This window comes from Anopheles cruzii, chromosome 3 (genome assembly GCF_943734635.1).
Source record: "Anopheles cruzii chromosome 3, idAnoCruzAS_RS32_06, whole genome shotgun sequence".
In the NCBI taxonomy this organism is placed as follows: Eukaryota; Metazoa; Arthropoda; class Insecta; order Diptera; family Culicidae; genus Anopheles; species Anopheles cruzii.
In genome coordinates this window covers 5968424-5988919 of record NC_069145.1, presented here as the reverse complement: position 1 = coordinate 5988919, position 20496 = coordinate 5968424, and the positions used below count along the sequence as shown (strand labels likewise).

At 50.5% G+C, this 20496-nt stretch overlaps 2 protein-coding genes across 2 annotated transcripts; one reads left to right on the top strand and one right to left on the bottom strand.

The window, feature by feature from the left end:
* Positions 1-15208: 15208 nt before the first annotated feature.
* LOC128274271 (protein SEC13 homolog) lies at positions 15209-16364 on the top strand. Its single transcript, XM_053012405.1, has one exon. The coding sequence runs from the start codon at positions 15266-15268 to the stop codon at positions 16259-16261; it is 996 nt and encodes a 331-aa protein (XP_052868365.1). The 5' UTR covers positions 15209-15265; the 3' UTR covers positions 16262-16364.
* A 63-nt stretch (positions 16365-16427) lies between these two features.
* Positions 16428-20396, bottom strand: LOC128275372 (SKI2 subunit of superkiller complex protein). The gene is made up of 5 exons (XM_053013850.1): positions 20385-20396; positions 17960-20317; positions 17118-17889; positions 16876-17054; positions 16428-16799 (listed from the first exon to the last, which is right to left on the bottom strand). Exons 1-5 carry the CDS (start codon positions 20394-20396, stop codon positions 16428-16430), a joined length of 3693 nt encoding a protein of 1230 aa, XP_052869810.1.
* Between the last annotated feature and the right edge of the window lie 100 nt (positions 20397-20496).

Below are 20496 nucleotides of genomic sequence, written 5' to 3'. Positions count from 1 at the left end.
TTATGTAACACTAATGCGCGTGTGTGTGTGTGTGTGAAGGCAGGAGCGTAACGAACGAACAGGGCGACCGCTCCTTGGAGTGTCGGAAAAAAACCCAAGCCTTACACATGTCGGGATTTGGACCACATTGACATAGGTCAAAGGTATGTACACCGGGCGCTGTTTGCTGGGGCTCGGGTGAAAGCGGCACAAACGGTAAACAATGGATTGTAGGGCTTAAAGGAAACAGGGATAACGCTCGATTAGATCATATTTGGGGTTTTAACGGATTGTAACTGCTTATGAGAGAACTTATGCTTGCAGGTGAGAGGGGACTTTTAAATACTTCTTACAATCTTTTAATAGTTGAAAACATAGTTTTTAAATAAAGTAACAAACCATTATGTTCGAATTATGATTGCCAATAATAATCCTTACGCTACTATGTAAATTGAGTAATAGCGACCTAATAAAAGTTAGAGAAAACAAATTAAAATGGTACTCTTTTAATCACTAGACGCTTTGCGAGTCGCTTGTTTGTACATCCTTAGCCTTGTTAGCTGCCGGCACCCGCACCGAAAGCTGCGTTGCCCTTTCCAATTGCCATCCATTATCCCAAGTTTCTTCAAAGACCGAAAACTGAAACACATGAAATATGCACACCGCGAACGGAACCGTGGAACCGCGGACAGGCAGGAACCGTCCAACAATTACAAGCCCTTCAGCGTCCCTCATCAGCGACATGAATGCGACGCGCGCCACAGACACTAGCCGCGACGACAGACACAAAACGTCATGCCTTTTCGAGCACAAAAGGGTAAGGACTAGTCCAGTTTTTAGTCCGGAACCAGGTCACCCGGGGTTGGTCGAGTGCGTACTTCACGGTACTACCGGTCCAACAATCACGAGAGAGCATCGTTAGGGCGCCCGCCCGACACGGCGGTAACCGAATCTCACCGGAGACACCGTGACTTACTCGAAAGTCCGCCAGCCAGTCAGCCCGTGTGCATCTTCGGGTGGCTGCATTTTTGGAAAGAAGTAAAAGGAAACCAAAATGGAAAACAAAAACTCTCGAAAGTGCCCGTGCCCGGTGGGGAGCTGTGGCTCCTACTGGCGAATTGAGTGTTTCTCGTGCGCGCAATCGTTTCTGTTTCGCTTCTCAAGAGTCTAATAGCGACCGGAGTCAAATGGTTGTAACTTTCCGACGAACATCGAATAAGATGCTATGTCCTCTTTGCTCACACTTATTCAGTAGTTATAAATTTATTATTAGTAAATCCCTTTCTCAAAACCTTAGGCTAAATTTTATTCAATAACGCGCAAAATGGTAATAAGCAATAGAGAAATGAAACTTCTTTGAGTGATATACGGTAATTTCCTTCTCTAAGAGCGTGTTGAACCGATTCCGGGTTTGTACTGAAATATGCTCTACTATTAGAGCATATTAGACGTATTTGATCGTTTTCAGCTGCAAACCTGAGAACATGGGACATTTTAATGTCTGTAGAGGTTTAATCAATATTAAATAAAAGAACAGTTTTCACAAAACAGTTTACACAGTGTTTTTCAACAAACTGAAGCCTTTGGAGGCTGATTCATCGTGCGCCATTCTCGTGACATGACCAACCCACCGGAGCCTGGCGAGTCATTGCTTCCGTGTATATGTAGACCCACATTGCCCGGTGGTGCGCATAAACCTGGTAGGGCTACTTATTCAGATTCAACTTTACTGCACAAAACGCATCCGAATAGCATTGGTAAGGAAGATCAGACAGGATTAGCTGCACAATAGTTTGTCGGTGTGCAGAAAAGCACTCACCACACTGCTGCTTCGCGCGTCTTCGCGGTCAACCACAAACGCGGTGATTTACTAACTGCCCCGGCCGGAACACCGGAAACTCCGCGTCAGTGACCAAGATGCGTGAATTTTAATTCCTTGCAAAAGATTACGGACCACAACAAAAAAAGTGTATCCCAGTGCGCAGGGTTGATTAAATGAAAGAAACGGCACACGGACCGGAGGGGAAAACACGGACAATGTTGCACATGAATGGGGCGCTTTTTGGTTTGGCCTGCTGGCGGCGGCGGCGTGCAGCCGAACCGAAAATGCAAACGAGAGATGCACGGGCTGGCCGTTGGAATGCAAAATTTGCCGGGCGGGCGACCGGACGGGAGCCGATTCTGCAGCGCCAGCTAATTACCGAAGCGAACGCGGAAATCAGGTCCTCCATAATTCACGCGACGCCGGAAGGCTCATGCTACATTACCTCCGATAACGAAAATGGATGCACGAGCCACGCCGCGGTTCAGTGGCTCCGTTTTTCACCCGGAATCCATCAGCCCTGGCCACTCTCTCGAGCGTTCTCTCTCTCTCTCTCTCTCTCTCTCATCTGTGGCATGCATGGCCCTGGCTGCACGATGGCTCCGTGTGCTGTAATTATCAAGGTCGTGTGGTGCGCTTCGAGGGCCCCCTTTTTAACTATCACTCCTTCCCCGCCGAGCCGGAAACCAGAACCGGATGGTGAATTATAGATCGGGCACGAGGGTCGATTCGAGTGTAAACATTTTAATCAAATATGATGTATGACGTTGCGGTGGTCACATTTGGGGGCGAAAAGTGAGAAGGTCCCCGTGTCTGGATGGATGTCGCCTATCGCCGTGGAAGGATTATTAATTAGAGGAACGTCCAAACATGGGTCCCTCAAAATCCAAATCACACTGATTAGGCACGCCAGTTGGCCAACCACAACGAACAGTGTGACGCGACTGTGACGCGACACGACCACGATTTTAGTAATTAAACGGCCGTCCCGGGGAAAGGATATTAGGATAGGTTTCGAACAATAGACGTAAATAGAACGCCAATGGATATGAATAATCTTCACACATTTCAGTTTTTTCAGTCTTCAACAATCTACTAAAGGCATTGTTTCAACGCTCAGCTTACTGGCAGCCAAATGATGGCCAAATATGAAGAAATCTATATAAGCTGCAGCAAATAGTTCAACACCATTCAATTGAACTCAGTGCAATTCTTCAGGCTCTTCACTTCACTCTTTTGCTCGAACCCAATTACGGCTCAATATTATTGATAGTGCGCGAGTCACGAAAGTTGTGTGAAAATGACGGACGGAAACATTTGTTAGCAACCAAAAACATCCTCCGAACCGTCACCCGGGAACCGGCAACTTTCCGACCTGCGGACGTTACCGCTGGTCGGCCTCGAGATCTGTGGCTTTCGCAAACCAAAATTGTTGTTAGACCCAAAATCAAGCTCCCCACGGCGAGGGTCGCCATGGGTTCACTATCAACTATTAATAGTATGTACCTTGAGTGTGCACAGCGTCCTGATAAGTTCGCTCTTGCCTCGCGGTGCCCGTCCGTCTGGCCGGCCGTCCCCCGCTCCCCTGCAAGATGATGCAACATTTCGCCATAACTACCTCACCTCTCACCCGGCCAGCGTCGGACGGCGTCCTGGGTCCCGGGCCAATCACATGCCCGGGGAGAAAAATGAATGATCGAACTTACTTACTACTATCATGCCTGTTTCGATATTAATTGGATGTGGGAATACATTTTATGAATTATAAATTACATTTCGCCGTTTCCGGCGGCAGCAGCCCGGCTCCCGGAGCCGTACCACCATCAGCTCATCTATCTCCTGTTCCGGTGTGTATCATCCGGGATTCGATCAACGGTGCGCCGGCTGCTGCTGCTGACGGTGGCGTTAAGAGGCGCCACTGGGACCGTGGCCCGTTGTATCGCCTTCTACGGCCGAGCTTCCGGCGAATTCCGGCTTTCTTCAACTTGTTTGCCGCTTTTTCTGTTGCTCCTTCCATTTTTATTTTCCCTTTCCCCGAGAAAAAGAAAACATCCGGCAGCGGGCACACCGTCGGCGATGGCATCCGCTCGGAGGCGTTCCGTCGTGACCCGAGCGCTCGCTCACCTCGAAAGGAAGGATTTAGATGAATTTAGATCAATCTGCCATCCGTTTTTCCACTCCATGCCCTTTTTGGCGGGCCGCTGTCAGTCGATGCAGCAGTCGGCAGAGCTCCTGCGGCTCCGGGACTGTCCGGAGCCAGATATTGTCCTCCCCAACCCCGGTTCTAAAGTGAGCCCGTCCGTGCTGGATGCAGTTTGATTAGGATTTTAATGAGGAAAGAAGAGTCGTTCGCGTCCGCGAGATTCCAATCAAATTAACTCAACTGAAGGCCGGCAACCACGGGTAGAGAAATGATACCCCAAGGTGATGAGGGTCATAGAATTTTATGGCACGAAATCATCAACATGATACGCTGGTCGGTAAGTGAATTATGTCCCCCATTCTGTACCACATTCGACCGTTATTTTGATGCACACCGATTATCGATAGAAATATCGTCCTGGGAAAGAATAGACTGCTGCCATCGATAAGGAGATCAATGCTCACTTGCATTGCTCGGTACGCACTTTGAGTCAACTCGCCGAGGGACTAAGGAAAGCAAGCTAACAGGGACTTAAATGATTTTACAACTTTTTATTCATATTGAAAATATTACTAACCATAGACCAGCAAAATTGGCTCCCTAATTATACGAAAGGGAGCAAAAAAATGGGCACCCCGGATCACTTCCGTCCGGAACCTTTTGTTAACGTTTTTCGGCCGAATTTCATTAAAAAAAAGTATTCACCGAAATCGAAACACGCCCCAAATTATGATGCCGCACCGAACCGGGTCGAAAAATTCCGTGTCTCACCGGTGAGCGCTCTCACCGGCAAAACGTGCCATCATTTCACGAACTCGTTACCTTCAACACCGAAAACCTCCACCGGAAGTTCGCGGCGGTGGTGGGGACCACAACTGGGGACTTTTGGTGCCGGGCGCACCAAGTCGCGAGACGTGGGCACGACCGTAACGGGACACCCCCTGAACCCTGGGACACCTATCTCTTCGGTGGTCTCCGGTATGATTAAAAAGGCTATGATCCATCTTGCATACAAAACAATGCTGAGCCGTCCGTCCCACGTCTGGGCAGTTCCCACGGGACGGCTCCTGGCTTGCGTGGCGGGCCTGGCTTTTGTGAGAAAATTCTCCGTAATTTTGGTGCAGCGACGTTTGCTTTTCGAAGTTGGGTAGGAAGTTCGGCCATCAAAAAATGCGTGACGTTTGTTTTTCTTCTTCAGTTAAAATATTTCATCTTAATGTTGAGGTGTTCAGGTGTAAGTCCAATGTAAGGATGAGTTTTTTATAGGAATGGAACAAGCGGCGTTTGTATCCAAAGGCACGAATGAGGTTTACCGTTTACAATTTCTACATCGTTGAAGGTTTTGAAAATTTACGAGCATATCTTGTGAAATGCCGACCGAATTTAGACTCAGAGCCAATTTTAACACATTGTACCCAAAGTCAAAATGATTGACATAAAGCTGCGTTCCACAAGAACTTGTTTCTTCAAAAATAAATACATTTTAACATTACTTTTTTTTAATTATATTTATTTGAAAAATCTTTCATTTAGACCAAGCATATTTGGTTCTATTACTTTTTAACAAAGGGCCAACTCTGGCGTTGGTAACCAAATGTGCCCTTTTGCGGCGTTTTCCATCACTTTGGCCAATGTTTCGGCGGATAGGGCGACAGATTTTTGGTCAATGGAACAATGGTTGCAATAAATTGATTGTTGGTCGCGCTGTGGGACATGTGACACCGGGCAGTTTGATCCATTAGTCGTCCATGTTATTTTCACGAACGATTGGCATCACAAAATCCGTAATTGTAACCCGATAACGCTCACCATTGACGAATCCCTAGCTCTCTATCATCGTCTTCAAAGAAATATGGGCCGTTGATCATATCCGGACCTAACAGTAACTTTTTGGTCGTATTTAGATCGTTGTTCTATGATTAAAATTTTACTGAATTGACACTTCCAATGCGGTCTGCCTTTAGCTGATCTGCCAACTAATGTGCCAAGATATAGGATTGTCCGAGACTAGGGACAACCCTTTTCTTGAGGAATGCCCATTTGGCGTAACTCAGAGCTACGAACCAGCGCCTCAAGGCGTGACATAATGTGCCGGTTTCATTCACAACATTACCATTACATTTCATTACAGTGGATTCCGTTACTAATATCCCACTAATTACCAATCACAACACCACCGGAAACAGTAAACAAAAAATCAACCACCCCCGGTGCATTCCGGAGCGCTTCGTTTGATTGCTAGTGCGGCGTGCCGTTGCCACTCCGCGTGGCACACGATTGGACTTCAGATAAAGATCGCACCCGTTATGGAATCCCCCTTGCCATATGATGAATAGCATTGAAACCCCCTGGATGTAACACACGGGTGTCCTTTTGTCGGCCGGCAGCGCGGGGTTGCAATTAAACGGAATTGCTCCTCGCGAGCAACCAATCAATTTGAATTTGGATTAAGTACCGCAATTTAGCAGATAGCGACCGTGACAAAGGCCAGCGCGTGTGAGCGAAAGCGCTTCGGGGAAAGCACGGTGGAGGAAGATGGGCCATAAATCCCGCCATTGTGAGGCGGCAGGACTTATGCTTTGCTGCCATAGAAACGGAACATATGGGCGCCGCACATCATCGAGGCCCGTTTCCGATTACTAACTTCCTGGGGATATCTTTCCCCTTCTTCTCGAGTGGAACAGAGGCAAATTATGCCATTTCTGTGTCCGAACGTGAATCTCGCTCATCCTCCGGCTTGTGGTTCTGTTTAAAATTGTGTTTCAAAATTGACGAAAGACCGTGGTCCGGACACCGGACGAAAGTCTGAAGAATCGCTTCCAATTTGTAACACATTTTGAACGCACATTCACTTATATAAAATCCACAAAGCCACGCCATTTTATCGTTCCGCAGAGGGACGAATAGCAAAAAGCATGTCGAATTTAGTTAAACACAAAACTTGGTCCACTCCCGGAATACCCGTCATGCAATCGCCGCGTTTCTCCGCTCTAACGGCCACCGACCCACGGCGCTCTGCCCGGTGCCGGTGCTGAGCGTAGTTTAAATAATCGTGTTCGAAAAGTAAACAGAACCATTTTTGCGCCAAAAACCCTTCCAAATCGTCGCAATCTCTGTGTAGTCCTCGGCCCAAACTGCCCGAGCTTCGGATAATCACCGGACACGCTCCGTGCCGAGGCCACGGACCGAATCTGTCGCCGCGCTTTTTGCGACAAACGGTACGATTTGTCTTTGCATTCCAAGTTCTGGTCATTCGCTCGCTGTCGGTTGTCTTTTTCACCGGGCTTCTTTTCGGGAAGGGCTGGCGCGCCTCGCCCCGCTGCTTAGCTACTTAACTCATGACGAAATTAAATCTAACGGCCAAACCACGACGATGATGACAAATGTAGGTACCGCACTGGACGCGCACACTCTTGCACCGATCGGATCGGATGGCCAAAATTAAGGAATATTTCTTTAAATTACACGAAAAAACTTAATGATCAATTAGTAACAGAAATAATGTTTTAACAAACTCCACGATTCGTTTCAAACCTGTAACCAAGCCCACGGCAACTAGACACCTCCTGGGGTGCCCATTAGCCCACTGTCCTGCCGCAATCGGCGTGCAAAGAAATCGGAATGCATAATTCTGGGCCACCCTGGTCGGTTCCTGCGGCCGGTTCGGGCAAAAGTCCCATGTGTTTCGTTTGGTTGGCAAATTTGCTTTTTGAAGACAATTTTCTAACTTCTATCATAACCGCAGCAGCAGCAGCAGAGCCGTGCGCCCTGCACCGTGTCTACTTTCGAGCTTTCGAATACATTCGCGCACCGTCAGGCACGGGTGGCCTTTTTGGGGGACTCATCGGTTTTGGCAGGCGCCCTATCCCTATTTTTATGTGTCCTCACATCCGTCCGGGCACTATGTATTGAGTCCAGCTGGCTGATTCGTTTGTGTAATCATCAGTGCCAGTGGAGCTTGAATTAAAATAGAAATTTCATCTTTCACCACCCGAGAACCCGAGAACCCGCCTTTCGGACAAGGAGCTTCTGAAGGGGCTTCTGTTTTTTGCACGGCTGAAGAATCGGCCACAGCACAGCGCCGCGCAGTAATCAAGTAATGACAGCGGCATTCATTTCGTTTCGTTCCTTTTTTATTTTCTTCTTGTGTGATGGCGAACGAGGAGCGGACAAGGCGCACAAATATGAATGCAACGCCGGCGCGTCCATTTTCGCCAACAACGGCCAAGTGTGGTCGACGAACAGTCGAACAGTAATGGACGAAGGAGCACCAAATCCAATATCACAGATTAGCGCTGCGAATGGAAATGGCTGTTGCCTTTTGGTGTCCGGGACATTTAATTTTATCCCACCGGTTGGCGTGTCCTATTTTACACTCAAATGGCTACCGCTACGGGTGTCTGACTTCTGACGGAGAAAAGCAAATAAATGTGACGTAGTTTCCGGCCAACAAGGAGCTCCAATATACTGCTCTCCAAATGGTAGAACCTACAACAAGTACAAGTATTTACATGAATGCCGCAGCTGTATTAAACATGAATGCCGCAGCTTTCGAGGCCTTTCATTAGCAAGATTCGCACTTTCTCGAACAGGGCAAACACGCGTGACTGATTCATGTATTTATTACAACGCTTAATCCATTAAAAGGCATTAATTCGTGGAAATGTGAGATCACACACACGCTAACCTTCAACTGCCACACCCCGGGGTGCTCGGGTCACAGATTCATTTCATTCGCCTCGCCAGCTGGCAGAAGGGCTTCCGGGAATGCATTATTCTTGGCTAATTTCTTTCGGTGGCCGCGCCCAAGAAAGTAAGCCCTTCCGAAAGTAAATACAAACTCCGTACTGAAGAAGTTTGATGACGCAAGATTTGGGGCCGAACGAAGTGAGTTTGTAAGTTAGCGACACAGCTCGCCCCGGAAGTGGCATGTTAATCCTCGGTATTTGCGTGTTTTCGAATGGTAACCGAAAAAGAAGCAGGAACCTTCAGCGAAGTTGTTATCGATGCATGTGTGCCTGTGGCTGTAAGATTCTAGAAGTCGTTTTGCGCCGTAATGTCGACATGAATTAATTGTTTAACTGATGGCTCAGTATCATGCCAGATTTCTTTCGGGCGGGCCCTGCGTGAATTTCTATGTTAAATTATTTCGAAGCACATTCAGTTGAGTCTTCCATGTACGCTCTTTGGACATTTATGTGTTCAAAGGATTTTGTGCAAATGGCCTAGATCTACCAGAATTTTTCGGTCCGTTTTAGCTCCTACATTTACCTCCATTTATGTACTAAACATTTATAACAGCCAAGCTCCAGACATTCCTTCGAGTGAGCCCATCTCGCGGTGAGTACTCAAACGGATGCAGCTCTATTCATCGTTTCGCAGCCACAGAACTCCTGGAAAGTCCCAGAAAAGAGGAGCCTCAAATGCTTTTCGGACATCCCAGCCGTGCTGCCGAGCGTACTGCTTAGGCTGAAAACTATGGCGTGGATCATCCTGCGGCGTCTTTCGGTCGCTGCTACCCCCGAATGACGAGCGAAAAGGATTAATGCTGGTGCTGAAGTGAGCTTTTGAATCGCGAGACGTCTGCTATGAATGCATTTGCTTCCGACGAAATCCGTCGTCCGTGCGGCAGGCCGGCCATAGTGTTCGTCAAAAGGGGAAAAAGAAGCAGCAAGCAGCTAGCACGGCTGAAATGACCAGCCCAGTCCATCCAGCCACATGTGGATGCGTCCCTAACCGCGGGTTGGGCTCTAAATCCGGCACTGGGCAGCTGCTTAGGCAGCTAACATAATAAAACGAATAATGATAACGGACGATTCCGAGCAGCGATGGCAGTGCCACTAGACCACGCTGGCGACCAAGATCCCCGCGGCGGACACGGTTGCGTGTCAGAAAATGCATGCATGGCAAAGTCCTTTGCTTCACTTCCGGTGCCATTTCTTTGCCGACACCAGAGCCCAAGGACGTTCCATGCGAAATGTTGAAACGGTTTTAAGTGCTTCGAAAGCTACTTCTTGCGTCTTAAGCGAGAATATGAACATTAATGTGGAAAAATGGTTAATAACCGAATGTCTTCCGGTCGACCAAATGTTATCCTGATCAAGAACCAACTTTATTATTGCCGATGCCACGAAAAATATCCCGTGGCAAGTGGGCCAACGCCACGCCGATTATAATGACCCACTAACGAGCTGATTGTATCTGGTTTCAGAGTTCGCACGGATCGGCTTTTAATGCATTCCACAATTAGTGCTTCGTCTTAAAAAGTGCCCTATCTTAACTAAACTTTTGGTACATTCCCGATCCGGAGGCGGTGGGCACCCCATTTTAAACCCAATTTATACCCAGATTATGAATTCAAATAAATTCACCCATAAGCCTCAATATGGAGGCCATTTACGGGTTCTTCCCACACAGTACCTCAACTCCAAACTTCGGTAGACATCATCGATGAATTTACCACTTGCATACGTTATTATAAATTGTGGTGCATTGCCACAATGGGCGTCCCAGAACACGTACCTCCTCGTACCTAAAGCCGCACCGCGTGGGATCATCGCTTCCGGCGGCTTCCGGAAACGTGATCCTGGCAGCTCGTCCGAATTCAATTCATTCTCACGTCCGCCGGGCTTGTCGGACACCGCAACTGACCGGCCCTGACCGGATGTGCCTGCGGCCAATCATGAACTGTGCAACGCCACCCCTGGCCCTCCCGTGGGCGAAAGAAAAACAACATCTGGTGGCTGCCGGTCCGAGCCAACCGACAGGCGCCTTCATGGAGCATCGATAAGTGGCGGAAAGATTATTTTATGTACCCAAAGATTCATCGAGCTGGCAGCGGCCGATGGTGAATAAATTTGCCACACAACCCTTTCAAACTCAAATTGCCACAAACCGAACGCCATCATGAATCGACCTGAAGGCTGCTTCCCGAAAGATCCCGATCGGATGTAATATGCATTCAATAGCTCGGTGTAATCTGCTCAGTAAACATAGGCGTTCCGAGACCAGCAGCCCCAGTACGTTGCCAGTATCAACCCGTCATTAACCCGTCCCGGTCCTGCCATTCGAATCTTAGTACGTTCGAGTGCATCTCATTACAAGCGGGTCCGGGTCCAGAAAAGTCCAACCGAGAGCGCGTAAAACCTCTTAACTTCGCCTCGCCCATTACTCGGCCAATAGAGACCGGATTATGCGGCTCACAGGACGATAGCGAGAGCGGATTGCCCTGTCGGGTTGGAACCGACGGCAAACAACTCGCCCCCAGTAAGTGCGGTGTTCGATGAATAAACCCCCGAACTGGAAATATCGCCACCAATAACCAGGCGTCTCCATCGACGGCCATGCGCCTCCATCGCCCAACGTGACCACGCACCGAGCGATAACTGGACAGCCTTCTGACGCATGATGATGTGCGCCAAACAAACCACGCCGGTGAAGCGAAATTGTGCATTTTGTTCGGCAAACATTCCGACGGTCGAATCGATCAATATTTAAACTTATCGGCTAATTATACTCCACCAGCCGTGTCCTTGTTTTTTTGCTTCATAATTTTAAATCAAAATGCAAACGAACGCCACAAGGCAGCTACATATAAGTGTATGCAAGAATCGAGTGGCCCGTTTGAGGCCACCGATTAACCGATAAATCTTTTCTAAACGAGCCGCGCTCGTTTCATCCATCCATCCGTCGAAACCGGCAGGAGGTGCCGGGCTTCCAGGTGCCGGGTACCGGGTTTGTGGGGCAATTCCTTTATCACATCAATCTGCCACACAAACAATAGCGTTTCGTCACAGCCAACTGGGGCGCGTGTAATTAGATTAAATGACCAATCTGGCCGCAAACTCTGATAGATATCCGCTTCCTGGCGCTGCGCACCAAGCGCCCGGTGCGCACGGCTTTGAAATGGAGCCAGCACCGGGATGCCGGCCGACATGCTGGCCGAAACCCGGCCGAAGGCCCCATCCAACAGATCATCACCAATAATTGAACACACTGATAAGATAACTAAATTGAACCGTCACAGCTAACAAGCGCCATATTAGATTTATTATAATGTTCATCAACCGGTCCCGAGTCCTGCGGCGGCCCCCGCCGGTTCCGAGATGTCGCTCTGTGACGGCACCACACACGTACGAATCACACCTACCGCCGTTGCGCCGCTGCTTCCGATGCCTCCGAAGTCCTTTTCGCAAACCCACCGACGTCGTCGTCGTTGGGGGCCATTGAATTGGCCAGGCACAATTAAGGGGCGCAAAGCACGGGCAAAAGGCCGCAAAGCATAGATAGAGAGAGAGAGAGAACTGGAGAAAATGAAACTGCTATCGAGAGAAAAGTTTAAAGTTGATTAGAAAACTTAACACCAGTGCAATCGCTGTCGGGTCGGGATGGGCGAAATGCAAAAAATAACTCCCCGGGGAACGCCCCTGCCAGAGCGGACACAATAGACGAAGGACGCACCCGCGAATGTGCAGCGTGAATGTTTTGGTGAAATAAAATGAAAAAAAGGTCGATATTGCGGAAGCGACGCCGCGATCGAAGTGGATTGAATTCAATCGAACTCTCCCTTGGCGGCCGCGTAACGAATGAGAGTTGCCAACTATCAGGAGCCGTTCGGACCCCTTATCAACAGCGATAGTTGATGAAGGTTCCGCGGGCTGCGCGAGACACAGACTCGGTGACTAGCTTATTAGAACTTTCATACAGCCCGTTGAACTCGGATGTTATGTGCGAATGGTTGAAATGCAAATACAATAACTGAACTGAACAATCCTTTCTATTTCTCTCTTTCCCTGCGCATAGCTCGTTGGAAGCAAAGCAACAACTCAATTAGTATCACTATAGTAGTTGTGCATTAAAGTCTAACCGGATGATTGTTGAGTATGCGATCTAGAACCACGACCAGGAAACGTTTTGATGATCAATTCCGCGTCATGCATCATATAAAATGGAAAATTGGAAAGCCAAGAATGAGAAATGCATGAAGAAAAATGCAAAAAAGGCAAAAATTCACAAACAGACCACGTAAATAGAAACCTAAACTATGCAAAACGACATCGAGTGATACATATTAATGCAGAAAACATAAACCAAACAAAACTAACTTATGCAAGCATTGGATGGAAGATATAGAAGTAGAAAGAGAATAAACGCAGGGTTAGAAGGAAACGAATTTGTTCAATTGTAATCAATTGTGTCAGAAGAGTTCTTTCAGACGTATCCGCGGCTGACACAATTCTGACAGGCATAAATCACACGCAAGTTTCCTGTTTTCATAGTTGGCTAGGTTGGCCTTGAAATTTTTCTGTCCAAACAATCGAAATCGGAGGAACATTTCAAACCGACATCAAACGTTTTCTTTTTCTTCTCACCTACAAACAAACGCAAGCACAGGATGGAAATGTTCAATCAAAACAATCAGCAGCATCTGCTAATAGGCGCTGACATGACTCTAACGGCATAACAATTCCGCTCGTCCACTTTGCGTACGGTCCACTGAGTTAGCGATCAATCAGCTACTACCTTAATTCAACCGAGTCCCCCGCCATTACGGCACACGGTGATGGGTAATTTAACTTTCAGTGGCACAGAAACAAAAAAGAACCGCGACATGGGCGCCCCGTTCCCCACGGCATAAAGTTTCGCGATGATGGAAAATGTCTTTTTTGTTCCCCATATTCTGCCGGCCCCTCGTTGCCTTTATCGCGACTTCAGATCTTTCTTATCCGCATTCGCTGAAATGAACGGCGTTTTTTTTGTTTGTCGCTTTGGCGTTTGCTCTCTTATTCACCTCACGACATTCCGGTCGTCCCGCCTTCCGGTTCCCGAAGGAAAGTGAACACAATTTGTTATGTGTAATGATGAATTTCTGAACGACCTTCACTCCTCCGGTCGGTCGGCCGAGGATCGCCCGACCAGGAGAGACTCGCGACTTCGCTAATCCGCGGGGCCGCCGATGGATGATTATCATCCGCGCACTTTACGACGTATTAGATTTTCGGGCCACCGAGCAGCCCCGGAGCCTCCGCTTACCTGGCAACCGTTTAACCGTTGATAAATTAGATTCAAACTGTCCCGGGCTGCCATCGCAGCGCGGCCCATTAGGATTATTAATTTTGCACTTATAGCGCCCGCTTTCGGCGGGACGCTGACGCGTGTCCCTCTAGAGAGACCGTCCAAATTTGGGCAATGAATTACAATCAGGACAATACTATTTGCAAGACCGTCTCCGCGCCGTTCGCCCAAAATATTATCCGTCTCCGCCAACGGGCCCCGTCTTGCAAAAGGGACGTACTAAATGAAAGCTCGATTATTTAAATTTCCCCAACCTTGGCCTGGGCGATCCACGGAACGGTCAAGCAATGTTCATTATCATTATGGTTTGCTGCTTGAGCTCCAGACAAGCCCCTGGTGGCTGGGGGCGTTCAGCCACAAGTTTGGTCCCACTTAGGAAAATGTTTATTCCAATGTACCGATAACATTCTACACTTGAGGCGATGAGGGCCCAATGTTCTGATAATGGTGGCAATAGGAAAAATCCACTCACCATTCAACGATTGGATAAGGCTCAACGATTGGAATCTGAAATCAATTTCGACCGATTGTCCGAACACATTACACGACGAGGCTAATGGGGTCGAATGTACTCTTGGGATCTGTGTGAGCAAACGGTTAATGAAATGACACGATGGTTTCTGATTTCGTGTATCGAATCTATTAATATGCTTTACGTTTTCGTTTAGTACCCAACTGAAGTAAAGTAGTCAAAGCTTTAGCGACTACAAGTCACCGATTTGTTTTTTATGATGCTTCCTATACGGGGCGACCTCCTGGTGTCTCTTCGGCACTGATCTCTGTGGTAAGGCCGGAGAAACAGAAATGCGACTGTTCATCGCAAAATCGCCTTTATTCAGTCCAACAATGTGCTAATAACATGAAAGTTATACTTATACGACTATGTTGCTTATGATAAAGTGGTTTGTTCATGTAATTTCGATTCTCTTCTAGCCTCCAGGAGCACAGAAGAACGCAAGAACCAACAATCCGTTACACATTTCACGAGCAAACGGAATTCGTACGTCAGAATCGGATTGTTCTTGAAATTTCAAATATGTCATCCAAGTGAGTGTTTTCAAGTGTCGCTGCTCTCACCGCCGATGCCAGACGTCAAATCCGTGCTGTCAGTTCGGGGCGCACCGACAGCATCGCGTATCGTTGTGTTTTGCTCCACGTCAAATAGTGGCGACCGTTCCGAACGCTGCAAACTGAGCAGAGCGAAAAGTGATTATTTTGCATTTATTAAGCCCGATTTCTCCCTCAAAATGGTTTCGGTACTGAACACGATCGACACCGGGCACGAGGACATGATCCACTGTGCCGACGTCGACTACTACGGGCTGCGGTTGGCCACCTGCTCGTCGGACAACTCGGTGAAAATCTTCGACATCAAAAGCGGAGCCCAAACACTGGCCGCCGATCTGAAGGGCCACCGTGGCCCGGTCTGGCAGGTGGCGTGGGGACACCCGCGGTACGGTAACGTGCTGGCCTCGTGCTCGTACGACCGGAAGGTGATCATTTGGAAGGAGGCCGGTCCGGGCGATTGGACCAAGTGGTACGAATACAGCAATCACGATTCGTCCGTCAACTCCGTGGCCTGGGCACCGGCCGAGTACGGGTTGATACTGGCGTGCGGCAGCTCGGATGGTTCCATCTCGATACTGACGGCCAACGTGGAAGCGGGCACTTGGGACTGCAAGAAGATACCGAACGTGCACACGATCGGCTGCAACACGGTTAGCTGGTGCCCGGCCACCGTTCCCGAGCCGGCGTTCGATCAGCGCCCGAACAAAACCAACCTCGCCGTCAAGCGGCTCGTGACGGGCGGGTGCGATAATGCGGTGAAAATCTGGAAAGAGGAAGGCGACCGCTGGGAGGAAGAGAAACGGCTCGAGCTACACTCGGACTGGGTCCGGGACGTGGCGTGGGCCCCGAGCGTCGGTATGCCGAGGCATCAGATTGCGAGCTGCTCACAGGACCGCCGGGTGGTCATTTGGACCAGCGACGATCTGCTCAGCTGGCAGCCGACGGTGCTGCACAACTTTGACGACGTCGTCTGGAACGTCAGCTGGTCGCTGACGGGTAACATCCTGGGAGTGTCGGGCGGCGACAACAAGGTGAGCCTGTGGAAGGAAACCAACGAAGGGCAATGGATTTGCATTAGCGAAGATACGAACACGGCTTCCGCGGCGGCGCTAGCGTCCGGTCAGCAACCGTCCGGTGGCCAAAACAATTTCATACCGGAACAGCGAACGCTATAGGCCACGAACGAACCATAGAGCTTAGGAACCCTTTGTTTGCTTGTATTCCATTATTACCGTGTATTGCATGCTACCCAAAATAAAACAAAAGAATACTTTTAAATATCGCGATCGAATGGCCAATCCATTTCGACAACTGCCCGGCAGAATATTTATTAATATAGACTCAATCCAGCGGCTGCGCTTCGATATCGATCGGCGTGCTCGAGGTGTAAAGGCTGGCCGCGAACACAATGTCTCGTTTGATCGCATTCGATGCCTCCTCCATCTTGCTCTGCAACACCGGATCGCCGATGATCTGCGCGGCGTCCTTCACGTTGCACAGCGTCTCGTTGAGCTGCTGAATGCACCGCACAATGATGCCCTCCTTGATGTCGGTCAGCACCATGATCTCCGCGAACGGTTTGTTGCGCGCCCACTCGTACACCACCTCGACCAGGCCAAAGTTCAGTTCCTCCTTTTTAATCACCTCCGTCACACCGTACTGCCGCTCGACCGTCCGGATGTCGTTTTCCACTTCCCGGAACTGTGCCTCAGCCTGCCCCGGGGGGGAAGAAACAGTGCATAAGACAATAGGAGACCGACTTTCGGCCACTTTCCATCCGGTACATTACCTGTTGCAGTGTTTCGGTAAGTTTTGGCTGCACATCCGTTTTGGCCTGAAACACGAGACTGGACAGGAGGGCCGCGATTTCGGCCGGTTGCAGATCGGTCAGTATGTTGCGCATCACCAGCTCCGTGATCATCAGCTCGTTCTGGCCCATCTCGCACGCCACTCGCCCTTTCATGGCCACTAAGAACGAAGAACCGATTAGCCGGCATAGAGCGCACCGTTATGTCCCGTCGCTTCGCTTACCTTGATGCGTGTCGTCGATGTACTTGAGCGCCTGGAGTACCTCCAACTTCCGGCAGTAGTCCGGATACAGTGACATACTTTCGTACGACACCTGGTACTTGAGCTCGTCCAGCTTCGCCTCCAGTTCCATGCGATCGTAAACCTTCGCGAATTCGTGCTCAAAGTGCGGAATGCAGGTGTATGGGTAGTATTCCACCACACGTGCATGGGCAGCGGCCAGCTCATTGGTGAGGTCAACATGCTGGAACAGTGTGCGAAGCTGGATAACTTCGAGCACCCCGATCGTGTTGCCTTCAACGAGGCTTCCGTGCAACTCCGCGAGACTGGCCACGGCGTCAACGACCGCTTGCGTTGGTGGCGCATCGCGGAATCGCGGTATTTGACGGGTGTCCCAGTTTTGTAGGATTTTGGCGGGGTCACACTTGATCATAAGCTTCGTTACCTCGATCACGTTCGTGGGCCCGATCGTTAGGATCTGGTGTCCACCGACGCCTTCCGGGATGAACGACATATAGTTGGCGGAAAGGGACAGCATCTGGTGCCAGAGTGGACCCCGATCGAGCGTCTCCGAAGAGTCGCCGGCCGTCCCCTGCTGCTGCTCCCGTGGGTGTTGGTGGTCCAGCACCAAGACGGTCAGTTTCATCAGCTTGTGCGTCTGCAGTGTGACCGACAGCAAAATGGCCAGCTTGTTGTAGTGGCCCTTCTCCGTCACTACCAGCACACGGCCCGGTTTGAGCTCGTTCAGTGCCTTCGTCTGGCAGAGCTGCTGAGGCTGCAACGGAACAAGGGAAGAGAATGTCTAAACCAACCACCAGATCGTTCCCGGGTAGGCTATTTCTTACCACCAGCTCATTCCACACGCTAATGTAGTCACGTGCTGCACGGTAAAACTCGCACAGCGGCTGCAGGTGGTCCCCGAGTTTGCTGAGCGCAGACACCTTCTCCTGCACCTTGGTCAGCTCGAGCTTGCTCTGGGGCATCCGCTGCCGCTTGCCAAACTCCCGGAAGCTGTGCAACATCATGCTCTCGACCGTCACCAGCTCGACGCGCAACAGGTACAGCATCATGGCGTACGTCAGCCGGAACTGCGACTCGAGCCGGATCGGTTTGCCCAGGATCATCGTGCGCAGTTCCGATTCGGGCGGTATTCCGTTCTTGCAGATGATAATCACGGTGCCCGTTTTGTCCAGCCCGCGGCGCCCCGCCCGTCCCGCCATCTGCGTGTACTCCGCCGTTTGAAGTGGCCGCACGCACTGGCCATCGAACTTGCGCGTACTATCGAAAATCACTGTCCGCGCCGGCATGTTCACGCCCATCGCGAACGTTTCCGTCGCGAACAGTATCTTCACGAGGCCCCGGGCAAACAACATCTCCACGATCTCCTTCAGGATCGGCAAAATGCCACTGTGGTGGATGCCGATGCCACGCTCCAGGCAACTCTGCACCTGAATCACCTGCGGCAGGACCCGGTCGGGCGCGATAAGCCGGTGCAGGCACAGCTGAAAGAACGAATTGATGGCGTACTTTTCGCGGGCCGTCGTCAGATCGCACGACATCAGGGCCTCGGCGTTGTTGTCGCACCGTTTGCGCGACAGTGTGAACGCCACGACCGGGAGCTTGTCCTGCTTCTGCAGATGATCGATCAACCCGACCCAGAGTGTCTGCTCCTGCTTCTGGCTGTACTGCCCCGCGCGTTGCTGGTGTCGCACCGGGCCCGCCTTGGCCAGCTTGGCTTCCACGCACTCCTTCGCCTTCCGGTAGCCCTCCTGCAGGAACTGGCTTTGCTCGTTGACAATCTGGAACGAATCGTGGCGCGTTTTACCCCCGAACCCGGTGTACAGGTGGTGCTCGAGCGGAACGGGTCGCTTTGCCGTGCTGACCACATAAACACGCTTCTGCTTCGTCTTCCCGACCCAGTTGGCAAACTCGATCGTGTTCGGAACGGTGGCACTCAGCATTACGATGCACACGTGGTCGGGCAACAGTATCAGCACCTCTTCCCACACGTGGCCCCGCTCGGAGTCGGTAATGTAGTGTACCTCGTCGAAGATCACGTACTCGAGATCGCGCGTAATGTCGCTCCCGCAGTACAGCATCGAGCGCAGGATCTCGGTCGTCATGATCAGACATGATGCCGTCGGATCGATCTGAATGTCGCCCGTCATCAGGCCCACGTCCTGGAAGGTGGTCTTAAAGTCGCGGTACTTCTGGTTCGATAGCGCCTTGATCGGCGACGTGTAGATGCTCTTGGTCATGTGTTTCTTCGACAGTGCGATCGCATACTCGGCCACCACCGTTTTGCCGGCGGACGTGTGCGCCGCCACAAACACGTGGCTGTGCTCCTCGAGCTTCAGGATGGCCTGCTTCTGGAAAATGTCCAACTCGAACGGGAACCGATGCGCCATCACCGGTATCTTGGCGTAGAAATCGTCGACGGGCTTCGAAATGTCCAGCATTTCGGCCCACTCCGCCGACTGGATGGAGCTGGTCGTGTTGCTCGATATATTCAGCACGTGCGGGCCCCTATCGGCCGTTGCCAGCACTTTCTCTTCCTCCTCACCAAGCGGCGTTAGCGTGTCGTTGGTTGGCTTTGGCTTTCCCTCGTCCTTTTCCTTCCCGCCATCTTCCGCCAGCAGATCGAAACCTTCACCAGTATCGATTGCCGACAGAAGATCAACTAAGCCGCCATCGGCGGCACTGTTACCGCCTTTACTGGCGGCCCCTTCGGTGGTGCTGGATCCAAAATCGATGCCACTCGCAAAGCCGGGTGGACAGGTCTTGAGGTTGCCCGTAAACAGCGGCTCATCACCGCTGGGTGATGGCAGTGATCCGAGGATCGTTTCCGATGTTTCGAACCCGCCCGGCCAAAAGGGAAAGTACGATGCCGATCCGCGGGCCGATTCACCCTTTGATGGTTCCCGTTGCAGGGACATGGAGTTTTTTGCATTCGCACCCGCATTCTGTACCAACACCTCGACAAAGTCCAGCACACGCCCCGTCTCGGCACAGCGTTCCGGCACGATCCGGCTAATGATCGGAGCGAACGGAACGTCGTACAGTTGCTCGATGTTGGGATGGCGCGGTTCGTAGTACGGTTTGGGATCGTTCACGGGAATCTGTGGGTCGAGCAGGAACGCACGGAGCACATCGTCCCGTTCGTCCACTATCGGTGGCGGCGGTTCCGTCGTTAACCAGGCCGGCTGCGTAAAGGGACCAATCGAAAGTTTAGCTCAACTTAACTCTTTCACCGCAAGCGTGTCGCATTACATCAAACGGCATGACGGCAGGTGGCTGTGGTCACGATTTAGAGGGACAATTTACAGCACCAGAATCGTTGAAACGCTGAAAAATCGCTGCCAGAAGCCGGCCAATGTGTGCC